At 26.7% G+C, this 21138-nt stretch overlaps 3 protein-coding genes across 11 annotated transcripts in view; 1 reads left to right on the top strand and 2 right to left on the bottom strand.

Moving 5' to 3' along the window:
- Positions 1 to 398: 398 nt before the first annotated feature.
- On the bottom strand, positions 399 to 14247 carry LOC122710907 (oxysterol-binding protein 1). 5 transcript variants are annotated; one of them, XM_043929138.1, is made up of 12 exons: positions 14107 to 14247; positions 13143 to 13304; positions 11162 to 11227; positions 8625 to 8830; positions 6812 to 7062; positions 6238 to 6430; positions 4396 to 4676; positions 4057 to 4292; positions 3683 to 3959; positions 3225 to 3601; positions 2870 to 3090; positions 399 to 2766 (listed from the first exon to the last, which is right to left on the bottom strand). In XM_043929138.1, the coding sequence occupies exons 1-12, from the start codon at positions 14148 to 14150 to the stop codon at positions 2624 to 2626; spliced, it is 2457 nt and encodes an 818-aa protein (XP_043785073.1). In that variant the 5' UTR covers positions 14151 to 14247; the 3' UTR covers positions 399 to 2623. The 5 variants fall into 5 exon arrangements, with proteins under 5 accessions (XP_043785073.1, XP_043785074.1, XP_043785077.1 ...); XM_043929139.1 differs by having other exon boundaries at positions 6812 to 7059; XM_043929142.1 differs by lacking the exon at positions 14107 to 14247 and adding an exon at positions 13426 to 13443.
- Positions 14248 to 16445: 2198 nt separating this feature from the next.
- Positions 16446 to 19307, top strand: LOC122710918 (signal peptide peptidase-like 3). Of its 5 annotated transcripts, none has more exons than XM_043929171.1 (7): positions 16446 to 16577; positions 17172 to 17236; positions 17342 to 17465; positions 17615 to 17928; positions 18025 to 18368; positions 18451 to 18876; positions 18954 to 19307. In XM_043929171.1, exons 3-7 carry the CDS (start codon positions 17437 to 17439, stop codon positions 19020 to 19022), a joined length of 1182 nt encoding a protein of 393 aa, XP_043785106.1. In that variant the 5' UTR covers positions 16446 to 16577; positions 17172 to 17236; positions 17342 to 17436; the 3' UTR covers positions 19023 to 19307. The 5 variants fall into 5 exon arrangements, with proteins under 5 accessions (XP_043785106.1, XP_043785105.1, XP_043785103.1 ...); XM_043929170.1 differs by having other exon boundaries at positions 17326 to 17465; XM_043929168.1 differs by having other exon boundaries at positions 17317 to 17465.
- The window catches only part of LOC122710920 (calcium release-activated calcium channel protein 1-like), a 6273-nt gene continuing 3945 nt past the window's right edge, over positions 18811 to 21138 (bottom strand). Inside the window, exon 3 of the transcript XR_006346024.1 lies at positions 18811 to 18922. The gene's annotated coding sequence lies outside the window, so the exon portion shown is untranslated. The remainder of the gene's footprint in view (positions 18923 to 21138) is intronic.

The raw sequence follows: 21138 nt of genomic DNA, 5'->3' as shown, positions 1-21138 counted from the left end.
TATAACATATATTTCATTCACATATTATAAAACCAATGATGCTATGTTTTATTGAAATGTGGAACTAGCTGCAAGAAATACGGAATGAAAGAGAAAACTTTTTGACAAGCAATTCGTTATTCTCGAGCAAACATTTTACCGTTTTTTGTTTTAAATAACTTTAATAGCAAGCAATTTCATGCTGAATGAAAATCGATTTTGTTTTCTAATAAAAACATAATAAAAGCCATATGAAAAATAATAATTTTGCGCGTATAATATAAAAAGCAAATTAAAACAAGACAGAATAACATTCCAGTGTATTCCATTGTGCGCGCGAGATATCAAATCATGATTATCAGTAATGATAGGTAAATGGACTGATCATTGGATAATAATGAAATATTCAATGATAAATATTACCCGTTCAAGATTGTTTTTAATTTGTTACAATAAATCAATACAATTTCTTTAATGGAACAAAATACTACGGTTATTTATCGTATAAATAATTGCACCATTTGTGCGACCAACGGGTGTTACATAGGAAATGCCAAACGGCAATTATGTGAATGCTACGAAGATATCTTCGATTTTGTAGCGAAGCATATTGTATTTATCGTTCCACACGAATAGCTAATGTACAAGCACTACTTAATTCAAACATCTGTTCTATCCGTCTTATTGTATTTTCTTTAAATTATTTATTTTATAGTTAATTTGTATTTATATATATGTATACAGATATATCCGATTATAATCAACTATTAAAATTATAATACAGCCAAATACTTAATTATAACAATCATTGTAAACATTGGTTGCAAGCTAGATGTTCCGTTTAATATCGCCCTATACAGACTGAAATATGTAGTTGTCAATATACAAATACTATGAACGGAACAACTGTATGATGTGCTCATAAGAGGGATATACAATGGGTTTTATTAATTATCATATGTACATACGGGCATGCATGCATCATACATACATACATACATACACACACACATACATACAAACACGCATACATACAACATACATACATACGTACGTACGTACGTACGCAACATTCGCGCGGTTTGTACCTGTGTATGAATGTGTGCGTGTCTACATAATGTAATTGGAGAAAAGGATTTCGGCTTTAACGAATGTTAATGTTCTTGTGTTGAAGCATTATTTAAAAAAATTATAAAAGAAAAGAATTTACTACAATTTATAAGCCCTTCAACATGATTTTAAATTCTCCTTACGCTCTTCCCGTAATAATATTGATTATGTTTTGTAACATTAGCTCGACGGAGTGTATAGTAATTAGGCTGGTTAGATAACCAGTCAATATTTTGTGGAACATTCAAGAGTCTCTCTACGTCTGCACGGAAAATTGCAGAAATTTGGAAGCATATCCATTTATATTATCTGCTTCTTCTTTCTTATTTTGTCGCATGTTACTAGTAAAACTACCATTTTTGCATGAATCATTGAGATCAAATCTCAACATACTGAATTCTCTCGTTGTTATGAACATTTTATCTGCAGGAACATTTCTTTCATAGCGGTTGCAGATTGTCATATTAACATAAACGAATGCCGCTTCTTATCCCATTTTTTGTGCAAAGGTTAAGACGTGGCAGTCGATGAACAGTCTGGCCGCACCATACGTGTAAATAACCAATATGTAAAAATGTATTACCTATCAATATCTACTTTAAATAATTCAATAAGGCTTTAGTCACATACAACGCGAATAGTTTTTATAATTTACTCAGCAATACTACTAAAAGTTTTTTTCAATTATTTTTTTAGATATTTTTAGCATCGCGTCAAGCATCAAAAATACATTTTATAATCTATGTAAGTACTTTTCGCGATGTATATATAATAATCGAATATCAGAAAGTTATGGCAATTTTTCGAAGTTGCTGTTATCGGTCTTTTGGAACTTATAAATTCAGTTCCATTTCTAAAAATAAAAATATTTAAATATATCTAAATTTGTTTGAAACAAATTACGAATACTGTAGTTGTATTAAGTAAGTTTTCATATTTAACTTAAATTCCCATTATGGTTTTAATTTGTAATGTATTAATGTTCTTTGTTAAAAATTATTTATCTTATTATATATGCTATTCCAGTTATGAACTGAATTCACAAAATTTTAATAAATTTGCTTATTAATCGTATTTAAATTTTTAGTGAAAATATTACGGCACATTTATCTTAATAAAAACAAATAAAAAATACAGAAAATTTTTGAATCTGTACAAATATTGTATGCAAAGCATTAATTGGGCCATGTGGATTATACGCAAATGTTTTTGGTTGTTTAGAAAAGTGAATAAAAGAGAGGGATGCAGCGGTAATAAAAACAGATAAAGGATATGTAGGAGAATGGAGATAATGACATACTATAAAAACGCTAGTTTTAAATTAGAATGCCATCTTCTACCACTTCGACCAGTTCTTTGGAAGAAATAATGATTAAATCATGTCTCCTAACAATCCCACTATATCATGTCATATCGTGTCAGCATTTTTTTAGAAGCAGTGATTTCTAAAATCAACTATCTTCACTTAAAATAAATCCAAACACTTCTGCATTGTATATTGACGGTCACAATATTGATATAATTATATATTAAGCTAAAATATGTTTGGACATCGTGACCAATCACCTTTACTCTTACATTCCCAATATTCACCATTGTATACATAGCACAGACTGTCCGTGTATGGATCCTGCTCTTTCTTAAACCATAAAGGTTCATAAGTTTCATATGGTAAACCTAATATAAATTAAATTTTTAATTATAATATATTCAAAATTATTAAACTATTAACTATTAAACAATTATTTCTTTAATTATTTTGAAATATATTTAATTATACCTTGAGCGGCTGCTTTTTCAGCTTCGTGTTCCCGTGCACGTCGAGAAGCTCTTTGTTTTTCTTCTAATCGAAGTTTTTCTGCATTCGCTTTGTCCCATTCACCATTTTCCATTAATCGTTGATCAGGCCTAAATCGGGAATCTGTAGGAGCTATGCCTTCTTCAAGTTCATTAAGTTGACATGCTAATTCGGTAAAATTGTAATACTTTTCACTATCTTCACTATAAAAGTAAAAATATTATAATATGTAAAAATTCATGTTTTCCTTTTAATGTAATGCATAATTAAATTATATATTCAAAATTATTAAACTATTAACTATTAACAATTATTTCTTTAATTATTTTATATTTACCAAGGCATACGACGTTTCCAGGCGAGTATATAAGGCCCTGTTTTGTATATTGGATTATCTAGTGTGCCAGATGTACTAATCACGGGAGCGATTTCTATTTTCGAATCCCATGTACCTTGTACTACCCATTTGACTTCATTGTCTGAATTCATGACTATTCCTTTTACTTTACGCTGACTATCTCTCGAAAAGTATGAATAGGGCGTGTACTTCAAATGGCACTTGATACCTTCTTTATGATTCACAATATCTGTATCACCACTTTGATCAACCCATAATTTTCCTACTATAATATTGTGTACAGTGGTAGTAACTTTTCGCCATGTGTAATGGTGTGTACCATCAATTTCAAGATGAGCAGTTCCTAATGGTATTACCTATAATAATTTTTAGAAAATTAATTATTGTAAATTTAGTAAAATATTATAAGATATTTAAAAGTAAATTATAAAATCTACCTGGAGGTATTTCCCACGAAATTTAGATGCCATAGTAAATTCTTGCCAACAACGCCAGTTTCGGCCCTCGCAATGTTGTGCTAACATTGGAGGATGATGAGATACTTGTTCTGAAATCGCACGCCATCCTAAGTCTTCAACGCGATCACATTCATACGTTTCACCTAATAAAGGATTAAAAGGTTTGCCAGTTCTGGAAGCAGTTGTAGAATAACTAGATATAGTAAATGCAGCAACATAAGCCATTTGTTCACAGATATCTTTACATTCTGCTGCCCTGTTAAAAAATACAATATTTATTTCGTTTATATTATTTATATAATATTGTTTATATTATTTATATAATAATAATTTAATAAAAATTGAAAATATACCTGTCAAGAATATCTGCATATTCGTAATCTTCTGTAAGCCGTTGAAGCATACTAAGTGGTTCAGAAAAATTGACAGGCATTGGAATTTTTGACAAATCTTTACCAATACAATTTTTCATAATACTCCATAAATTTAATGGATAATTTGGTTTTTCAGGTACCCTAGTTCTCCGTTTTCGCCTATAACCTGTTACCCCGGTGCTGCCAGTGCAGCCATTATTGGATTCCCAATTTGTCTGACATGAAATATATCAAGATATAAGATAAAAATTAATTACAATTACATATAAGATAAAAATTAATTTAAAATTTGAAAAATGGAAAATAAGAATCACTTACATTATCCAGATTGTCAGTATTAGGAGCAGTGACTGGAGTTACCACTGTAGAATCGGTCACAATGCGAAAAGAATTTGTAGTAGCAGTCTCTGACAAAGGTAAAGGTGTCTGATCTCCTTCTGAACTAGAGCCATCGTCACTACCTTGCGAATCAGTTCGATCTCTTGAATTATTTGTTGGAACACCAGGTATACTTAAGGTAAAAGTATCAGATTCTTGTGCATCATAAAATTCTGCATTATCTTCTTCGTCTTCTGATGGAGAAGTTGTAACTGTTGTATCTACAACAATAATCAAAATTTTGTTCAGAATTTCACTATACTGATAATTAAATAAGTAACTGAACATATATATACAAAGCTAAATGAGATTTAGTAAATCAATAAAACAGTTATTCAATTATAATCTTACAACAAATTTTATAATTATGAATAGAGAAAAATCTTCATTCATCACTTTTAAATTTCTTATTAAGATTAAAGATAAAACGCGAATATATGAACACAAAATACAATAAAAGCTTTCATTACGATTATGCAATAAAATATATATTTCGCGCCAATAAAAAATATAACACAAAGAATGAAAAATTGTTTGAACCTATGTAGCCACACATGCCACTGCTCAAATTTATTTCACTTTACTTCTCTACTATGAAATATTCCTTCCACCCCTCCCCTGTTCTTATTATTTGTATCACTCCCCTTCCTAACCGATTGAATCGTGGTATGACAACTGCTGTTGCCATTAAGTTGTACCGTCCTCTACCCCCTCCAACTTCGGTCCACACCTGCAGTACTGGTTAAAGTAACGAACAATGAATCACTAAAGATGCTCGTACACAGTGATTTTTTTTACAGGTTACTATAATGTACCACCCATTAGGTTATGCTACATTCAAAAATCGCTTTGGCGCTCTCATTCAGTCTTTGCTAAAAATTTGATCGAAACTGTCGACCGTTATAAACTGTTGATAATAAATTTCTCCCCTTGCCCCGTTTAACTATCAGTTTAACATCTCTCCACTGATTCTCTCGAACACAATCGTCGAAATTTTCGACGTTCGACTAAGTATATTACATCAAATTTAATAGTGAAATCACGAAAAAACTGTCAAAAAAGAAATTCACACAACACGGAAATTTGCAAGGCCACCTGAGTCTGATTAAGCACCAAACTCGGGAGAAATGAAAGCACACTAATATGTATATATATATGCATATATCTATATCTGTGTCTGTGTGTGTATGTGTATATATAACATATATACATATATATATATGTATATATAAACTTTATATACATTACTATAGTATGCCATACAATATACTGTGCTTGCATGCATAGACTTTAAACTATATAAGTCACGATACCATTCAAATCAAGTAAAGTTACACGACTGCCATCTGGTTTAAGAACAATAAAATATACAACGATAAAGGCGCGAAAATTCAAATATACATATTATATAGCAAAGCATATTAGTAAGCATAAATAAAATAAATAAGCATGTATAAAATATGCAACTATATATAGCTGTGCACTATCATTTGATAAATACAGCATTGTTTACCACACTGAACATATGACTATTTATATAACATACATTTCTAATAAAATCTCAATTAATATTACAAAAAGGAAGACTGCAAAGATTTACAATATAAAATAATGTTGCGAACAATATAAATACAAAAGTATAAGCTTGAAAAAATATGAACAATAAACGAATACTTGAGTTTCGTTTTCTCAATATTAGCATATATAACAATAGTTAATATTCTTGCATCTAAACACTAATTACAGCATTACTAATCACATTAATATAAAAAATATTATTACGCGAAGCTCTGTGTCCTCCTGTTGGAACTGCCGAAGGTAAGGCATGTTGTGCAGCCTCTTCCAAATGAGAATGTTGCCTAGCCAATTGTTCTACCATTTTTTCTATTCGTACTTTCTGATCGCGCTCATGTTGCAGCATCTTTTTCCATTTTGGTTCTTGTTGCTGCGCTAATTGCAAATATTCATTGCTTGCCTGGAATTAGAATTCTTTCTAATTTCTTACACGACCGATATAACTTCAACATTTTTGAACGTAACATTAAATTAATAAATGTTATTTTTTTATATACTTTTATAAATTCTGTTATAGTTATATTAATATGTTATAATTTTGTGTTATTAACTCTATTATTACAAAATTTTTGTAATAATATTATAAAATTTTTGTAATAATATTACAAAATTTATCTTTAACGAAAATAAAGACAAACAATATCTAATTATTTTGTAAATTTGTTTTGTAAATCAATAACACTAGAAATAGAATAATAAGATTAGAATAGAGTAATTTTGTATGATGTTGTCCAGAAATTTTAATCTGAATATTAGTCTTAACGATGGCCTTTCAACTTACATTAACCATAGCACTGGCTGCGATGCGAAAGAGTGTGGCTCGTTCACTGACTGTCTTTATTTTTGTCCCTAATTCGGCCGATGGAGGCTCCAACGCTTCAAGCTCGTTTAAGATCCGCTGAAGCATTGTCCCTTTTTTTATTAATAAATCATTACAGGCTTGTAAATTTTCTAAACGCTGTGATAGATCCTTTACAGAAACTTGTTCTGGTTTTTGACTGTCATTATCCTGAAATTCCTCCTCCTCTTCTTCTGAAACAAATTTTATACTACATAACATAATTGTTTTAATGTTTAAATTTGCAAAAGATTTGATATTTATTGAAATTTGCATTTATATTTTGTTAGAGATGATGAAAAGTTTATGAATTCTTCAAAAGAAAATAATACATAACAATATTGACAAAAACATATTTATAATTTAATATTTTAAAAAGAATTCCAAATGAAAAAATAGTTTTGATTAATTGAGCTGAATTAATTTTTTTAAATTATAATTTTTAAGTCAAAAATAAGAAGAAAATACAAAAAAACAAATATATCCAATTATAAATATATTATAATTATTTAATAATTTTTATAATTTATTATGATTAAAAAATATTTTTAATTAAAAACTTATTTAATATTTATTTATAATATTATTATAAATATATAAATATGTAATTAAATCATATATTAAATAAAAATTATAAATATTTTATGTTTTATAAACATTACATTAACATAAAAGAAATAATCATAAATATAGATCAAATGCTAAGTATTCATACTATGTATGAATGTATTTTTTTTGTCTTTGTTTCATTTATCACTTAGACTTTTACGTTATTTATTACGTCATTTGAATAAAAATAACGTAAACAAATTCAAAAAGTTTATATATTTCAATTATTTTGAAATTCTATTAAAAGCAATGGAATTTCAATGCTGTGATTAATCAATAATTTTATTAATTATATTTATAATTTTTTTTGTGATATAAAATATAATATACATATATATATATAGAGAGAGAGTTAATTCACAGATATTACAAAGCGTTTATTATGAAAAATTAAAATTAAAATAGAATATTTTGTTCTAATTTTTACTACATTGAAGTAACTATTAAAAACCAAAGAAATATAAATCTATTGTATGTGATTCTCAATTGCGATCGAGATTTATATTATTATATAATTCTTGCATCGTTCATTGTTCATCTATTGGTTATCATTGATGTAAATATTAGAAGAGCTGCTATAAACAATTGTCTTTGTTAATAGATTTATTAATTGAAGATAATAATTGATTCCTGCTCGAAGAATTATCGTCCAATAAAATAAGAGAAAAAGAATCAATTTTATAAAACACTAAATTAAAATTGGATTTATTGATAGGATTTTATAAATAATTATTCAGTTATATTATTAATATTGTTTACGATTATCTGATATCACAATCAGCAAATTTAATATTCACAATAAGAACCAGTAAATTGCTCAATCGATTTAATAAATATGACCATCATTGTTCTTAAATGAAACTTAAAGTTCAATAGAATTTGAAGATACAATAAATATAATAAATTCTAAAGATTATTTACAGTTTACTTAAGATTATTTTCTAAAAATTACAAAATCATTTGTTTTACAAAATGATTAAATTTTTCTCTTTCTCTAATGTAGTTTCTCTTTCTCTAATGTACATTCAGCTGAAGATTCCAATTTAAAATTATTCACATAAATTTATTACATAATAATTTTAACAAATGATTCTTTCTCTCTTTCACAAATGAAATAGAAAACGAATGATCATTTCTGGGTACAGACCAGATTCCATGGCCTGGATAGCCTTGGCCTTCGCCAACTCAAGGGCCGTGACCCATTGCTGACGTTCTACCTCTGTCGCTGCCTTGATATGGAAGGTTTGCGTACCACCGTTGCTCACAACGAATGTGCAAGCGTCCACGGTGTGTATTAAGGCCCCGTGCAAGGATATTGTGCCGCGGCACGTGTGCGACATCTCCGCGGGATTTCTAAACAAAGAAGAGAAATAGCGACAGTTCCGTGGACATATTCTTCTATCGCTTAAGAACCGAATGACACAGAGAAAGACAGACGTGAGTTTGCAAGTTAGTCGCTTGCTGCGTCTAATGTAAGTCTGAGGTTTATCCAAGCCAAAAATAGAACATTTCCGGTTCACCCAAAGAATGATTACACATAATTGGATTATACGCATGCACGGGTTATACATGTTACCGTGAAAGCGATTAATTACAATTCTTCGAACTCTCTCTTTCTCTATCTATTTCTGAGAACTTCAATACCAATTAGACACGTGGATCTTAATATGGACCTAACCTGAAACGAAGCAACAACTCGAATATGAGAATATGCAATAATAAATCCACGATAAGATGAAACTAATAGACAAAATGCTAATAACTTTTCTACTATTAAAATTCTACTACTAATGCAATGAATTTTATCGTTTACTATATATTGTACCAGATCTGAATGTAATTGAATGTAATTGACGATTTATCACAACTGTAATTTATTATAATAATTCTGTGAAACTTCGAAGAAATTTTATACAACCATCAAAATAGGTGTAATACTTTTACGGTAACATTTATACCGTAGCAAATCAAATGAACAATATGACAGTCTGTGTTAATCTGTGACAATATATGATATGTACGTATAAAGTGTAAAGAGCGTAGAAAATGAAGTTCATGTAGAGATTAGCGAGATTGATTATATATTTTTTTTCCAAGCAGGCCCATTACCATTTATACGATTGTATTTTTTCTACACACAAATGAAAGAACAACCCAACGGTAATTTAATGAAGAAATAAAAGAAAAAAAATGTACAATACTTAAAAGCTGACCTGATGATTGAAAGAAGGGGAACAGATAGCTCGCGGATCGTGTCATGCACTTTAGGGTCAATGAAATTAAATCTAACACGCAAGAATCGAGACTTTGTACACGATGAAAGAATAATCATGCTAACGCGTTCAGAAATTATTATTGCATATTGTCCGCATAGATCACAGGCATTTTCGCAAAATTATTTTTTATTTATATTTTATTTATCTAAAACTCTATTACAAAATAACGTTTTCGTATTCCAAAATAACAAATAATATATCTCACATACTTTACTCCTGTGTGACACATTAAATACCTCAAGTCTATTGATTGTAGAAATTTCATATGAATTCAATAGGCAGGAAAAATGCGGGTGTGAAATGTATAAACAAATTGTGCGTATATAATAAAACATCGAAGGGACAGAACGAGACAAAGCTCATAAAAAACTGGATAGAAAACTTACATTTTTATTATCATTGAACACTGTCGAATATAATGAAGTTCTAGTCATAACGAATAAACAATTAAATAAAATGACTTTGCTAAATATAACATATTAATGTAAATTGAAATGATTATGTTATGTATCATAGAAGGTCTAACTTGATTTTACTGCTAGATTAAAATTCTTAAATAATTGAATATTATTATAAAATATTGAAATTGAAAGAAAAAGATTTTATTATTGATAAAAAAAAATTGCGTCATTATTTGAAAATTATTCTTACAGGAATCAATAGTGTAAGATAATTAGAAAATCAGATTCTCACGCATTACGTAAGAATAAAATAAATTTACTGGAATAAATTCATAATCTTTGCGACATAAAAATCAATGGATAAAATAATGAATAGTTTCTTTCATTGAAAATATTTAACAAATTAAAATTATCGATATTCGTTGATACCAGCTCATCTATTCGTGCTATAATTATTTCTTGGAACATTCCCAAGCTAGTAAAATCTTTACACATTTTGCAAAGACCTTCAGGATACTTCCTGAACGAATCTGGAACTACCAACAAAATGAAGCGATGTATGTTTTATATCGCGGTAAATACGTATATACGCACGTATATGTACACATAGAACACAAAAATATATAATTTTAATAATTTTTAAGTACAATTAAATTTTAATTAAAGAAATGATGTGAAGGAATGAGGATAATTTTGTAAATTAAATCTATGATGAGGATATGGATAGGAAGCAAATAAATTTATTAGGAACATTGAAAATATTGTATTAATAATAAATCAAATATATATGTATATATATATATATTATATACATACACACACACACATTCATATATATATATATGATATTATATACATATATTATATACATACATATATATATAATATGATAAGGAGTTGATAATGAAATGAGAATGAAACTCGAACATCGTCTTTGTCTGTTTTAATTAAAAGTTCGATTCAAAGAAGATTCAGGATATTTCGGCTTTTTCGATAATCTTACTTACTCGGAGGCTCTGCCAGCCTTCCGCTTGCGTCGTGTTGATATCTTTGGCCCCCCTGTTGGTTCAGCCCTAAACAGTCCATAAAACAAATAGACCCCGTTCACATTGTGTAACATTGTATAAAAACGATATTTTTTTTTTTTTCTGTTTCGAAAATAAAATATCTATATATTTTTTTCTGTTCCTATTTATGCTATTTGGATTTTCGCGATATTGCGATGTTCCTTCTTTCGTTCATATTTATTTTATTGTTGCTTTTTCTTTCATTCTTTTTCTTTCTCTCTATACTCATTCTCTCTTTCTCTTTCATTCTATCTTTCTTTCCTTTTTATATAGCAATAGTGCAACCATCACGTTCGTGCGTTGCGTATAAGTACATACTTTGTGCGAGAAGCATTTTGACGTTCACGAAGTTGTGGTTCGTGTAAAAATAAAATTGCAGGACATACTGTTTTTGCAATTTGCGAGATATTGCAAACTCAAATCACACAACTGTGCCAAGCGGAAAATTAAAAGAAGATCTAGGCATTGCATGTTGTCAGGGAACGTGGATGTTCTAAATATAAAGAAATTGAATAGTAGAATTTTCGAGGCATATATGTTATATTCCTTAGTATTTTCTCACCTGTATCCACGATCAGTAATTCTGAGATTGAAAGATCGAATTTTGTGCGTAGAAATAAATAATTATAAACTTTTCATGACTAATAATGACAACAATATTTATAATTCTTTCTAAACAATTTTCTTCAATAATATAATTCATAAACATACAGAAGTAAATAAAATTATTAAATGTAAAATTTTATTGTACTGAAAAAAAGAAAAAAGTAGAAGGCAAATATGCAATAAATTTTCTCTGATGCGTATGACAAATATAAGCGAATATATATACAAAATATATGGTCCTTCTGACCAATCAATATTTCTTTCAATGCTTTCTAGTTTTTTTTTAATATAAATTTCAATGTGTTTTATGGCATGTACATGCTCAGGATATATTGCTTATACTAGAATGGATAAGTATGGAATATGTAAATATGAGTTTTAAACGAAATTATGATTAATTTTAATTAAATATACTTGGATAAACCATATATAATAATATCCATAATTGAGCCTGCACATTGGCTGTTTATTATATACATGCAACTTCAAACTGTTAAATTTAGTGTTATATTTTATTTATTATATTCTTAAACATAGACTATTTATTTATTATAAGGCACTGAAAAAAATCACAAATAAGATTTAATATATAAAACATATAATCCAGAGCTGTTCCTTAAATATATTTTCATATGTGTATTATTTTTTTTTTTAAATTTATACATATATGATTTCTCATTATTATATTTAAATAGAAAAATATATGTTAATAAAAATAATGTTTTTATTTCTGATATTATATATTATGCAATATGAAATTTATGTATGTATTTATGAGTATGTATAAGTTTGTAAACAATTTTATGCTTATATATTTGTATATATTTGTATTTTATATGAATAATTGTTTTTTTAAAAAATTTTTTTATTATTTTTTATTTATTAATTTTTATTAATTGGAAATAAAATATTATAAATCAGATTTCATATCATCATATTATTTATATTTAACAGATGGTTGAAAAAGGTTATATGACTTGTCATTTTTTCTTTTTAAATTATGTTTTTATATAAAATCAAATTGAAAATTTCATTCTATAAAATTAATTTTATAAAAATAAATACAATTAAGTATATATATACAATATTTTGTATATAATAATTAAAGATATAATAATAAAAGAACAGCTCCGTATTGTATCCAAGATAATTTTTTTAATAACTGTCATTATTATACTATTGGAAAAACAGCAAAATTATAAGATGAAAATCATTAAAGAAATATTTTATTATGAATAAAATATCACATCAATTTTTAGCGTAATTTATGAAAATAAAGTAGCTTAAAGGAAAGTATTGACACGTAGGAAACTACCTGTAATACGACAGTAGGCCATTTGACAGGACGAACCACCTTCGTTGATAACCTTTCAAATAATTAGTCCATTTAAAAAGCCAGCCTTTCATCTCCTGTGTACCATGTTGAGTCTTTGAATCACCCATTTTATTATACGTTGTGTGCTCACACGTGTTTTTCCTGAAATTATAATGCACTCCAATATTTGCGTACACATCACCCGTGTCGTACAGCCACCATTTTGATATTCTTCTAGCCCACAGACTGTGCGCTCTTAGATCGAAATTGTACTTATACACACTGTTCGTAAGTTTGCAATATACCAGCAGCGATACCAACAGATTCAAGAACGTGCCTTAAAAGCACAGTATATTCGGAAATAGTATAGGTCTTTCTTTTACACGGCGTGGTGACCAGTCACGTTCTCAGTGACGGCGCCTAACCTTTATTACCGAGTCATCTATATAATATTCATATTCGTGTACACAAATACATATAAATTTGATTACGGGTAATCTGTGATTTTGCAAATTTCTTTAACTATTTTCCATTTGTTTTTTTTTTTTCTATTTTTATAAGAAAAGAACAATTTCAAATGAAAGTGTTGCAAACAAAAACAATAGTAGATAGTTTGTATAATATAGAAGTTTCACATAACAAATTTCAAAATAAAAAATTGTAATAAAAATTTTTCAAAATATGTAGCATATGTTCTCTTTTTTATCTTTGTATTGTTTAGACTCTATTAAACTAGAGTCTGAATGAATAAAAAGTTACTAGTATGCATTTGTCAAAATGAAAGAAATCCTAGGGTTACTGTCATTCTTGACGTTTTCCTATTAATCTTAATTAAGAAAAAGAAAATTTCATATATGTCACGTGCATTACAATACTTGTAAACGATGGCAAATATGAAATATATAATTATTTAATATCACGTGGATATATTTACTCGACAGGAATTAACGAAACTTTTACATACTTTTTGGAACGAATACGCCAACGAAAATACATTCGTTCTGTCATTTGGCAAAATATGCGTACGGTCTGCTCAGACAAATAATTCCGTTTGGAAGAAATGTCATAAAGAAGCACTCAGTACACTCTTCGATTAGATGTTTGATACTGACCATTATCTCCAAATGAAACCAAGCTCTTAATTTATCTGAGCAGATCACACAACGTAAGAAGTACTCAAGTGCCTCTTCATTCTATCCTACGAAGAATGTATATTATAAATTTCAATGTATTAATAACTATGTAGTCACCTCACGTATTTGTAGCGTATATGTACAAAACACAAAAAGGTGAATTTTCTGATCAATTTTATATACTAATTATTTGATCATCAAGTATTTAATGTTTTTTATATAGATAAGTTTATTACTTTTATGCTTAATAAGTTAAATTATGGAAAATAAAATTCAATGTCATTTTACTTTACCGATAACACAAAAACGAATATCAATGTTATCGACTTAGCTTGTTACTTATTTAAAATAATAAAAATTTAAAATAATAATATTATAAAATAATATTTCAATAAAGTATATTTAAACATAAATAAATAATAAATAAATAATAAAATAAGTAAATAATATATTATATGAATAAATATAATAAAAATGATTAGATTTATGAACATAATAAACATAATTAGAAAATATTACAAATAAAATAAATAAAATAATAAATGTTATAAACTAAAAAGCATTGATAATTGTGTAATAATTAAGTTAATTATATTCTTAAATAATTTTCAAAGTATAAAATTGAAATTTAATTAGAATAGATAATTTGTGTTTGTATTATTTACAATATCATAATATCAAATTTTTTAAATTGTATATATTTAAAATTATTTAATACTAAAAAGATACATATTACAATTATTTGTTATAATGTGAAGACAAATATTAAAAAAAATTAATTTAATTTAATTTTTTTTGAATTTTAATGTTAATTTTATATGTCATGCGTATAATTATTGTATATATTAATTATTTTAATATTATACTATATAATAATAATTACATATATACATATATATATACATACATTACATATATATAATAATACATATAAATATATATATATATATATATATATATATATATATATATATAAAACATAAGTTAAATTTAGAAAATTTAAAAAGAAAAGTAAATTTAAAAGTAATAAATCTATAATTTTTTATAATTTTAGTTTTCGTATAATATATATAATAATAATAATCTTCCATATTTCATATTTTTTAATAATTTTATGATAAAAATTCATATTATATTTTTTAATGATATTAATCCTGTAATAATTATTAATTATTAATTAAATATTTAAATCTTTTATATATAATTTTAATAATAATCAATAAAATTATTTTCTAAGATTATCATTTTAAATTGTAGAGAGCGCAGAAAACACTGATTTTTCCAATTGGTATTTCAATTCTAGTGACAAGCATAAACTTACTATGATACATGATAAGATATTATAACTATATTATTTCTAATCTGTGATCTAAAATTCAATTTTATTAAATTTTAAATATTTAATCAGTAAAATGAAATTTATTTTTTATGATTTTAGAATATAATTTATAAATATTATAATATTAAATATAACATTAATATTTCTTACATGTTTGAATTGAGTTTAAAAAATATATCGTTTTATAATATATTAGAATTCTTAAATATTATTTATAAAACAAAATTATTTTTAAATAGTTTTGCTAAATTAATTTGATTTAAAAAATTTGGATTTTGGATTAATTTGGATTAAAAATAATCAAATATGATCCCTTATCTTCAAATAATACAATCTAAATAAATTTATACTAGTATATTGATAAAATAAAATTCTTTGATTAAATAAATAAATATATATATATAATTTTTTTTAAATTAAAAGAAAAATACAACATATAATAAAAATGATTCCTACCAATTGAAATTTATGAAATGTAAATAATAAATAATCAAAATTATTTTCTCTTAATTTAAATTAAAAAGATATCTTTTTCTTTTTATAATTAAAAGAATATAATATATTTTTATATATTATATTGTACAATAAATAATATACGTAATATAATTATTGTATAATAAAATACAGATTTACATATCAACTATTACATATTTCAAAGTAAAATTTATTATTTAAATAGAAAAAAAACATTGCTTATTTGAAATAAATAATCATGCTTGCTATTATTATATATAGTTTTTTAAAGTTAGTATGTTTTGAACACCCAGTAGAGAAACTCAACGCAAGTCTGCGCCTGTCAACCAGCAGTTGACCTGTGTAGTTAACTGTGATAGTTGACTGATCGCGCGCTATTATATTTTTCTGTGTTTTCGAATTTTGTTACGATTTTTTCGTTTATAAATCGTGTAGTATACATGAGGTGATGAGAGAACCTACAAAAGGGCCAAACTTCGGACCGCCCAGGTAAAATATCTTTATCTCTAAAATATTCCTTCGAGACATAATCTGGGGTAAGGGAGTAGCAACCTCTTGGGGCCACAGCTAGTCACGTGACCCTTCTGTTTACCAAAATGGTGTACATTTATATTTTATAAGTAATTTTCAATTTTTTCTAATAGCTATTAATTTATCTGTGACATGTATAATAAAACAGAAACAGAATTATAATGAGATTACCGTTAGCGTTAATATTTCATAACGAGCAACTGTAGCTCGTATTATATTCGCGCTGCATTTGGTTGTCAAATGATTGTAGCGAAAGTTTGAAAGTAGTTGTACGAAAGTGTCTTTACAGTATACATATAAGCTCTCGATTTTTCTGATCTATTAGAATTATTGCAATTCATTACGAATTTTTTTGAGTATTTACTCACGATGTGATAACTGCCTTATTAATTACGCAATTTTTTTAAACTCTGACCTATTGGATTACTATTTTTTTGCGTTCCCATTCCGGATGACTGAACTTCATATCTTTATGTAATTACTTTGAAAGTAATTTTAATCGTTGTATTTCATAGTTTGATGCCACTAATTTTTTTATTTTATATTTTAAAGGGGGTGACCGAAGTTGTACAAGGCCTATTTTCATTACTGACAATGTTGAATACAAAGCATTGCAGGTATACATACTGTGTTTTTATTTTTGAAGATTTTTATGTTATAGATATTAACATATTATATATTTATTATATATTTACAGTAATTACAGATGATCTCTGATATAGGTTAGTGCAAGCAGAAAGCACTTTTAAATAGGACATCTAAATGTCAGAAGGTGTCCTAGCATAACGTTTCATGCTTTGGCCAGGCATTTTTAAAAATGGCCACGTATCAAGTTGACTATCAGTGGTTAGTCTCTAAATTAATATTAATTTTATCATTAATATGTTATTGTTTTTAATATAATATTTATATTGTTATTAATATGAATTACAAATTAAACAATTCATAATTGAAATTCATATTGATATTCAATTACAAGTCAAGTATTATTTTAGGGCTTATACCATAATGGATTCATCTAGAATATCCACATTCCTAATATCAATTTTATTGATAGTCTATGGTAGTTTCCGATCTTTAAACATGGAACAAGAAGCTAGAGAAAGAGAAAAAGAAAAGGAACGTGGTAATTTATTGACTGGAATTTTGAGTAATAGTAGCACAGCAAATGCAGATGGTGCTAATGGAAGAGTTCAAACCTTAAATACAATGCATGCTCTCTGTCTACCTCTTGGTGCTTCCATTTCTCTACTCGTCATGTTTTTCTTTTTTGACAGCATGCAAATGCTTGTAGCAATCTGTACAGCTAGTAAGTTTTATGGGACAATAATTTTTTTACTTTAATTATTGTTATTATTATTTAAATAAAGAATAGCTATAAATATCAAAGATATTTCTCTTACAGTTGTAGCTGCAGTTGCACTGGCATTTCTTCTTTTACCCATGTGTCAATATATTATTAGACCATGTTCAGATGGTAACAAAATATCCTTTGGTGTATGTGGAAGGTTTACTGGTGCAGAATTACTTTCATTTTCATTAAGTGTGAGTATAGTATGCATTTGGGTACTGACTGGACATTGGCTTCTTATGGACGCAATGGGTATGGGACTATGTGTAGCATTCATTGCATTCATTCGATTACCTAGTCTAAAGGTATCCACTATATTATTAACTGGATTACTCATTTATGATGTCTTCTGGGTTTTCTTTTCATCCTATATATTCAGCACAAATGTAATGGTTAAGGTAAGTTTGAAGAAATTTATAATAAAAAAATATTTATAAAAAATATTAAATGATTTTTATTTTTATTTTTTATCAATGATAGGTAGCAACTAGACCAGCAGATAATCCAGTGAATCTTGTGGCTAGAAGATTGCACTTAGGTGGTGTAGCAAGAGAAGCACCAAAACTTCCATTACCTGGAAAATTAGTATTTCCATCGATGCATCAAGCAGGACATTTTTCAATGTTAGGTCTTGGCGATGTTGTTATGCCAGGACTATTGCTTTGCTTCGTTTTACGATATGACGCGTACAAAAAGACTCAATTGTTGCCCGGTGGTTGTGAAACAGGAGTTCCACCGCCGCGTCACATCAATCGCATTAGTTATTTCCATTGTTCACTCATTGGTTATTTTCTTGGTTTACTTACTGCTACTGTAAGCTCTGAGGTGTTCAAAGCTGCGCAACCTGCCTTATTGTACCTTGTGCCCTTTACTTTATTGCCATTACTTACAATGGCATATTTGAAGGTATTTTTCATTTAATATTTTTTTTAATATCTCTTTTATATTGACACTATAAATTGTAAAAAATATGTTATTTATAGGGAGATTTACGTCGAATGTGGAGCGAACCATTCATATCTCAACAACCTTCCAAACATATGGAAGTTTGACAGCAGTCATGGGTTTGTGTATATTACACATTATGGAAGGAAAACTAATTGTAAAATCCTATTGTCACTTATCATAACATCCTTATTTTTATCAATGTCATTTAATGTAAGTAATTTTTTTTATACTTGCGTCTTTTAATGCTACAATGCAAATTACACAATTTCATACACGAGAAAAATAAAGTATACTATATTTTGACATTGATTTAATATAAAATTAAAAATATAATACAAACAGAAAAGTCTTTTTATTAAATTGAAAGATAAAACTGTTTTTGAAAAAATTTTATATTTAAAATACTGATTATAGTAACGTTCATTTTATATCTTAAATTCAATATTAAATAAACAAATGAACGTATAAATGATATCAATTACTATTTCTGTAAATGAATAAAAACGCGTTCTGAAATTCATTTAAAAAAATGGATATATATTTTTTTTAATTTTACAGTGAGTTTACTATATAAATTTTTAATGATTCAAAATACACAATTTTTTTATTCCTTTTTTTTTACATTAAAAATAAAATATGTATACATATTAATAATTTCACTATAACACCGTTACAAATGTATGTGATATTCTGTGCAAAAAGATTCTTTTTAATTTATATTGTTTACCAGATTATTATATGTAACGAGTAGTTATGGATAGATATGGATAATTTAATAATTATTCGACGATTTCGATGAAAATCTAGTAAATGTATGCGTATAGGTTGTGATTTTCTTTTACTTGGAGCTAGCATTGAACAAAGCATTCTTTATGCAAACATGTATATAAATTTTTTTGGTTTTTATAAACTTAAGGAAAAGTTTACAGTTCGTTATTAGAATAAATAGCAAGCAATTTCTATTTGCCAAATGTCTTGCTAACTTTATATAGCACGTTGGAAAATTTTGATGAAATGAAAAATGAATGTTGTAAAATTTTATTGTCAAAAAGAAAAAAGAAATTGTGTATTCATATTTTGATTTTCAAGGATTATGTCTTCGATAAGAAAGAAGGATTTATGATTGAAAAATAGAGGTTTTAACTAAGCTCTTGCTATGGATAGGCACCAGAAAGACTTTATATGTTTATTTAAAAACAAGACTGAAAGTAATATTGTATGAAAGCCAATATATTTAAAAGTCTGTCTCTCTTTCGAAACAAAATCAATACTTTTGTTCAATTTTCTTTGTATCAATTTATAATATCATAGATTGATATGATACAATGTATTATTATATGTAATACAATATTACACAATATGTCTCAAATAGAATAATTGCTTTCATAATATTCATATTACTTATTGTAGATTATGAAAAATTTAGACTTTAAAATATGTTAGTTGTTTACTGTTTGTTTTTATAATACTTTATTCATTACATTCTAAAGATTACGAACGAATTATATGTATGTATATTTAAATTTTGATCTGTAAATATATTTTATGGATAAGAATATTTTAAGAAAAGCGTTTTTTGTAATGTAATCTGTTTTGCATCTAGAATGATATAACATGGTATTAGATGAGATAAATCACCGAATAATATTGGTTTAAAATAATCATAACTTGTACACTTGTATATTGACATAGAAATTAAACTCTAAACTTTACGTGGACGAAAAAAAAAACATATTGCAATCTTATTAATTAGAAAAATTTCGGTACTTCATTTTTCTCTTTTCGTCCTTATTTTAATAATATTAATAGATTGATGTTAGTGTTATACAAAAACTAATAATTCTAAATTTTCTAAAAATGAATAAAATATTATTTATATACGCGATATTTTTTTGCTTACATTAATGTGAATCAAAGAATTTAAGCAATTTTTACGAGATATCATATACAAGGTGTTTAATATCTTACTCATAAAAATACTCTTTTTGATACGATTAGTTTTTGTATAAAACTGTAATTCTTCCTATATTTTATTCACCTGTCCATAGCACAAGCAGTTATTCTTATTCATTATATGTCTTGAAATAATCTTTGGACACATCATTTCAAATCATATAGAAGAAATATCTATTTCTCTTATAAAATATAAGAACATAAGTGACAAAATATATTTTAACTACTTCCGTTATAAACATAAACATAAAAAAAAAAAAAAAAAAA

The sequence above is a fragment of the Apis laboriosa genome, unplaced genomic scaffold, assembly GCF_014066325.1.
Source record: "Apis laboriosa isolate Shangri-la unplaced genomic scaffold, ASM1406632v1 scaffold161_cov148, whole genome shotgun sequence".
Classification (NCBI taxonomy): domain Eukaryota; kingdom Metazoa; phylum Arthropoda; class Insecta; order Hymenoptera; family Apidae; genus Apis; species Apis laboriosa.
Note: the sequence above shows the minus strand (reverse complement) of the source record. Positions and strands in the feature narration are given on the sequence as shown.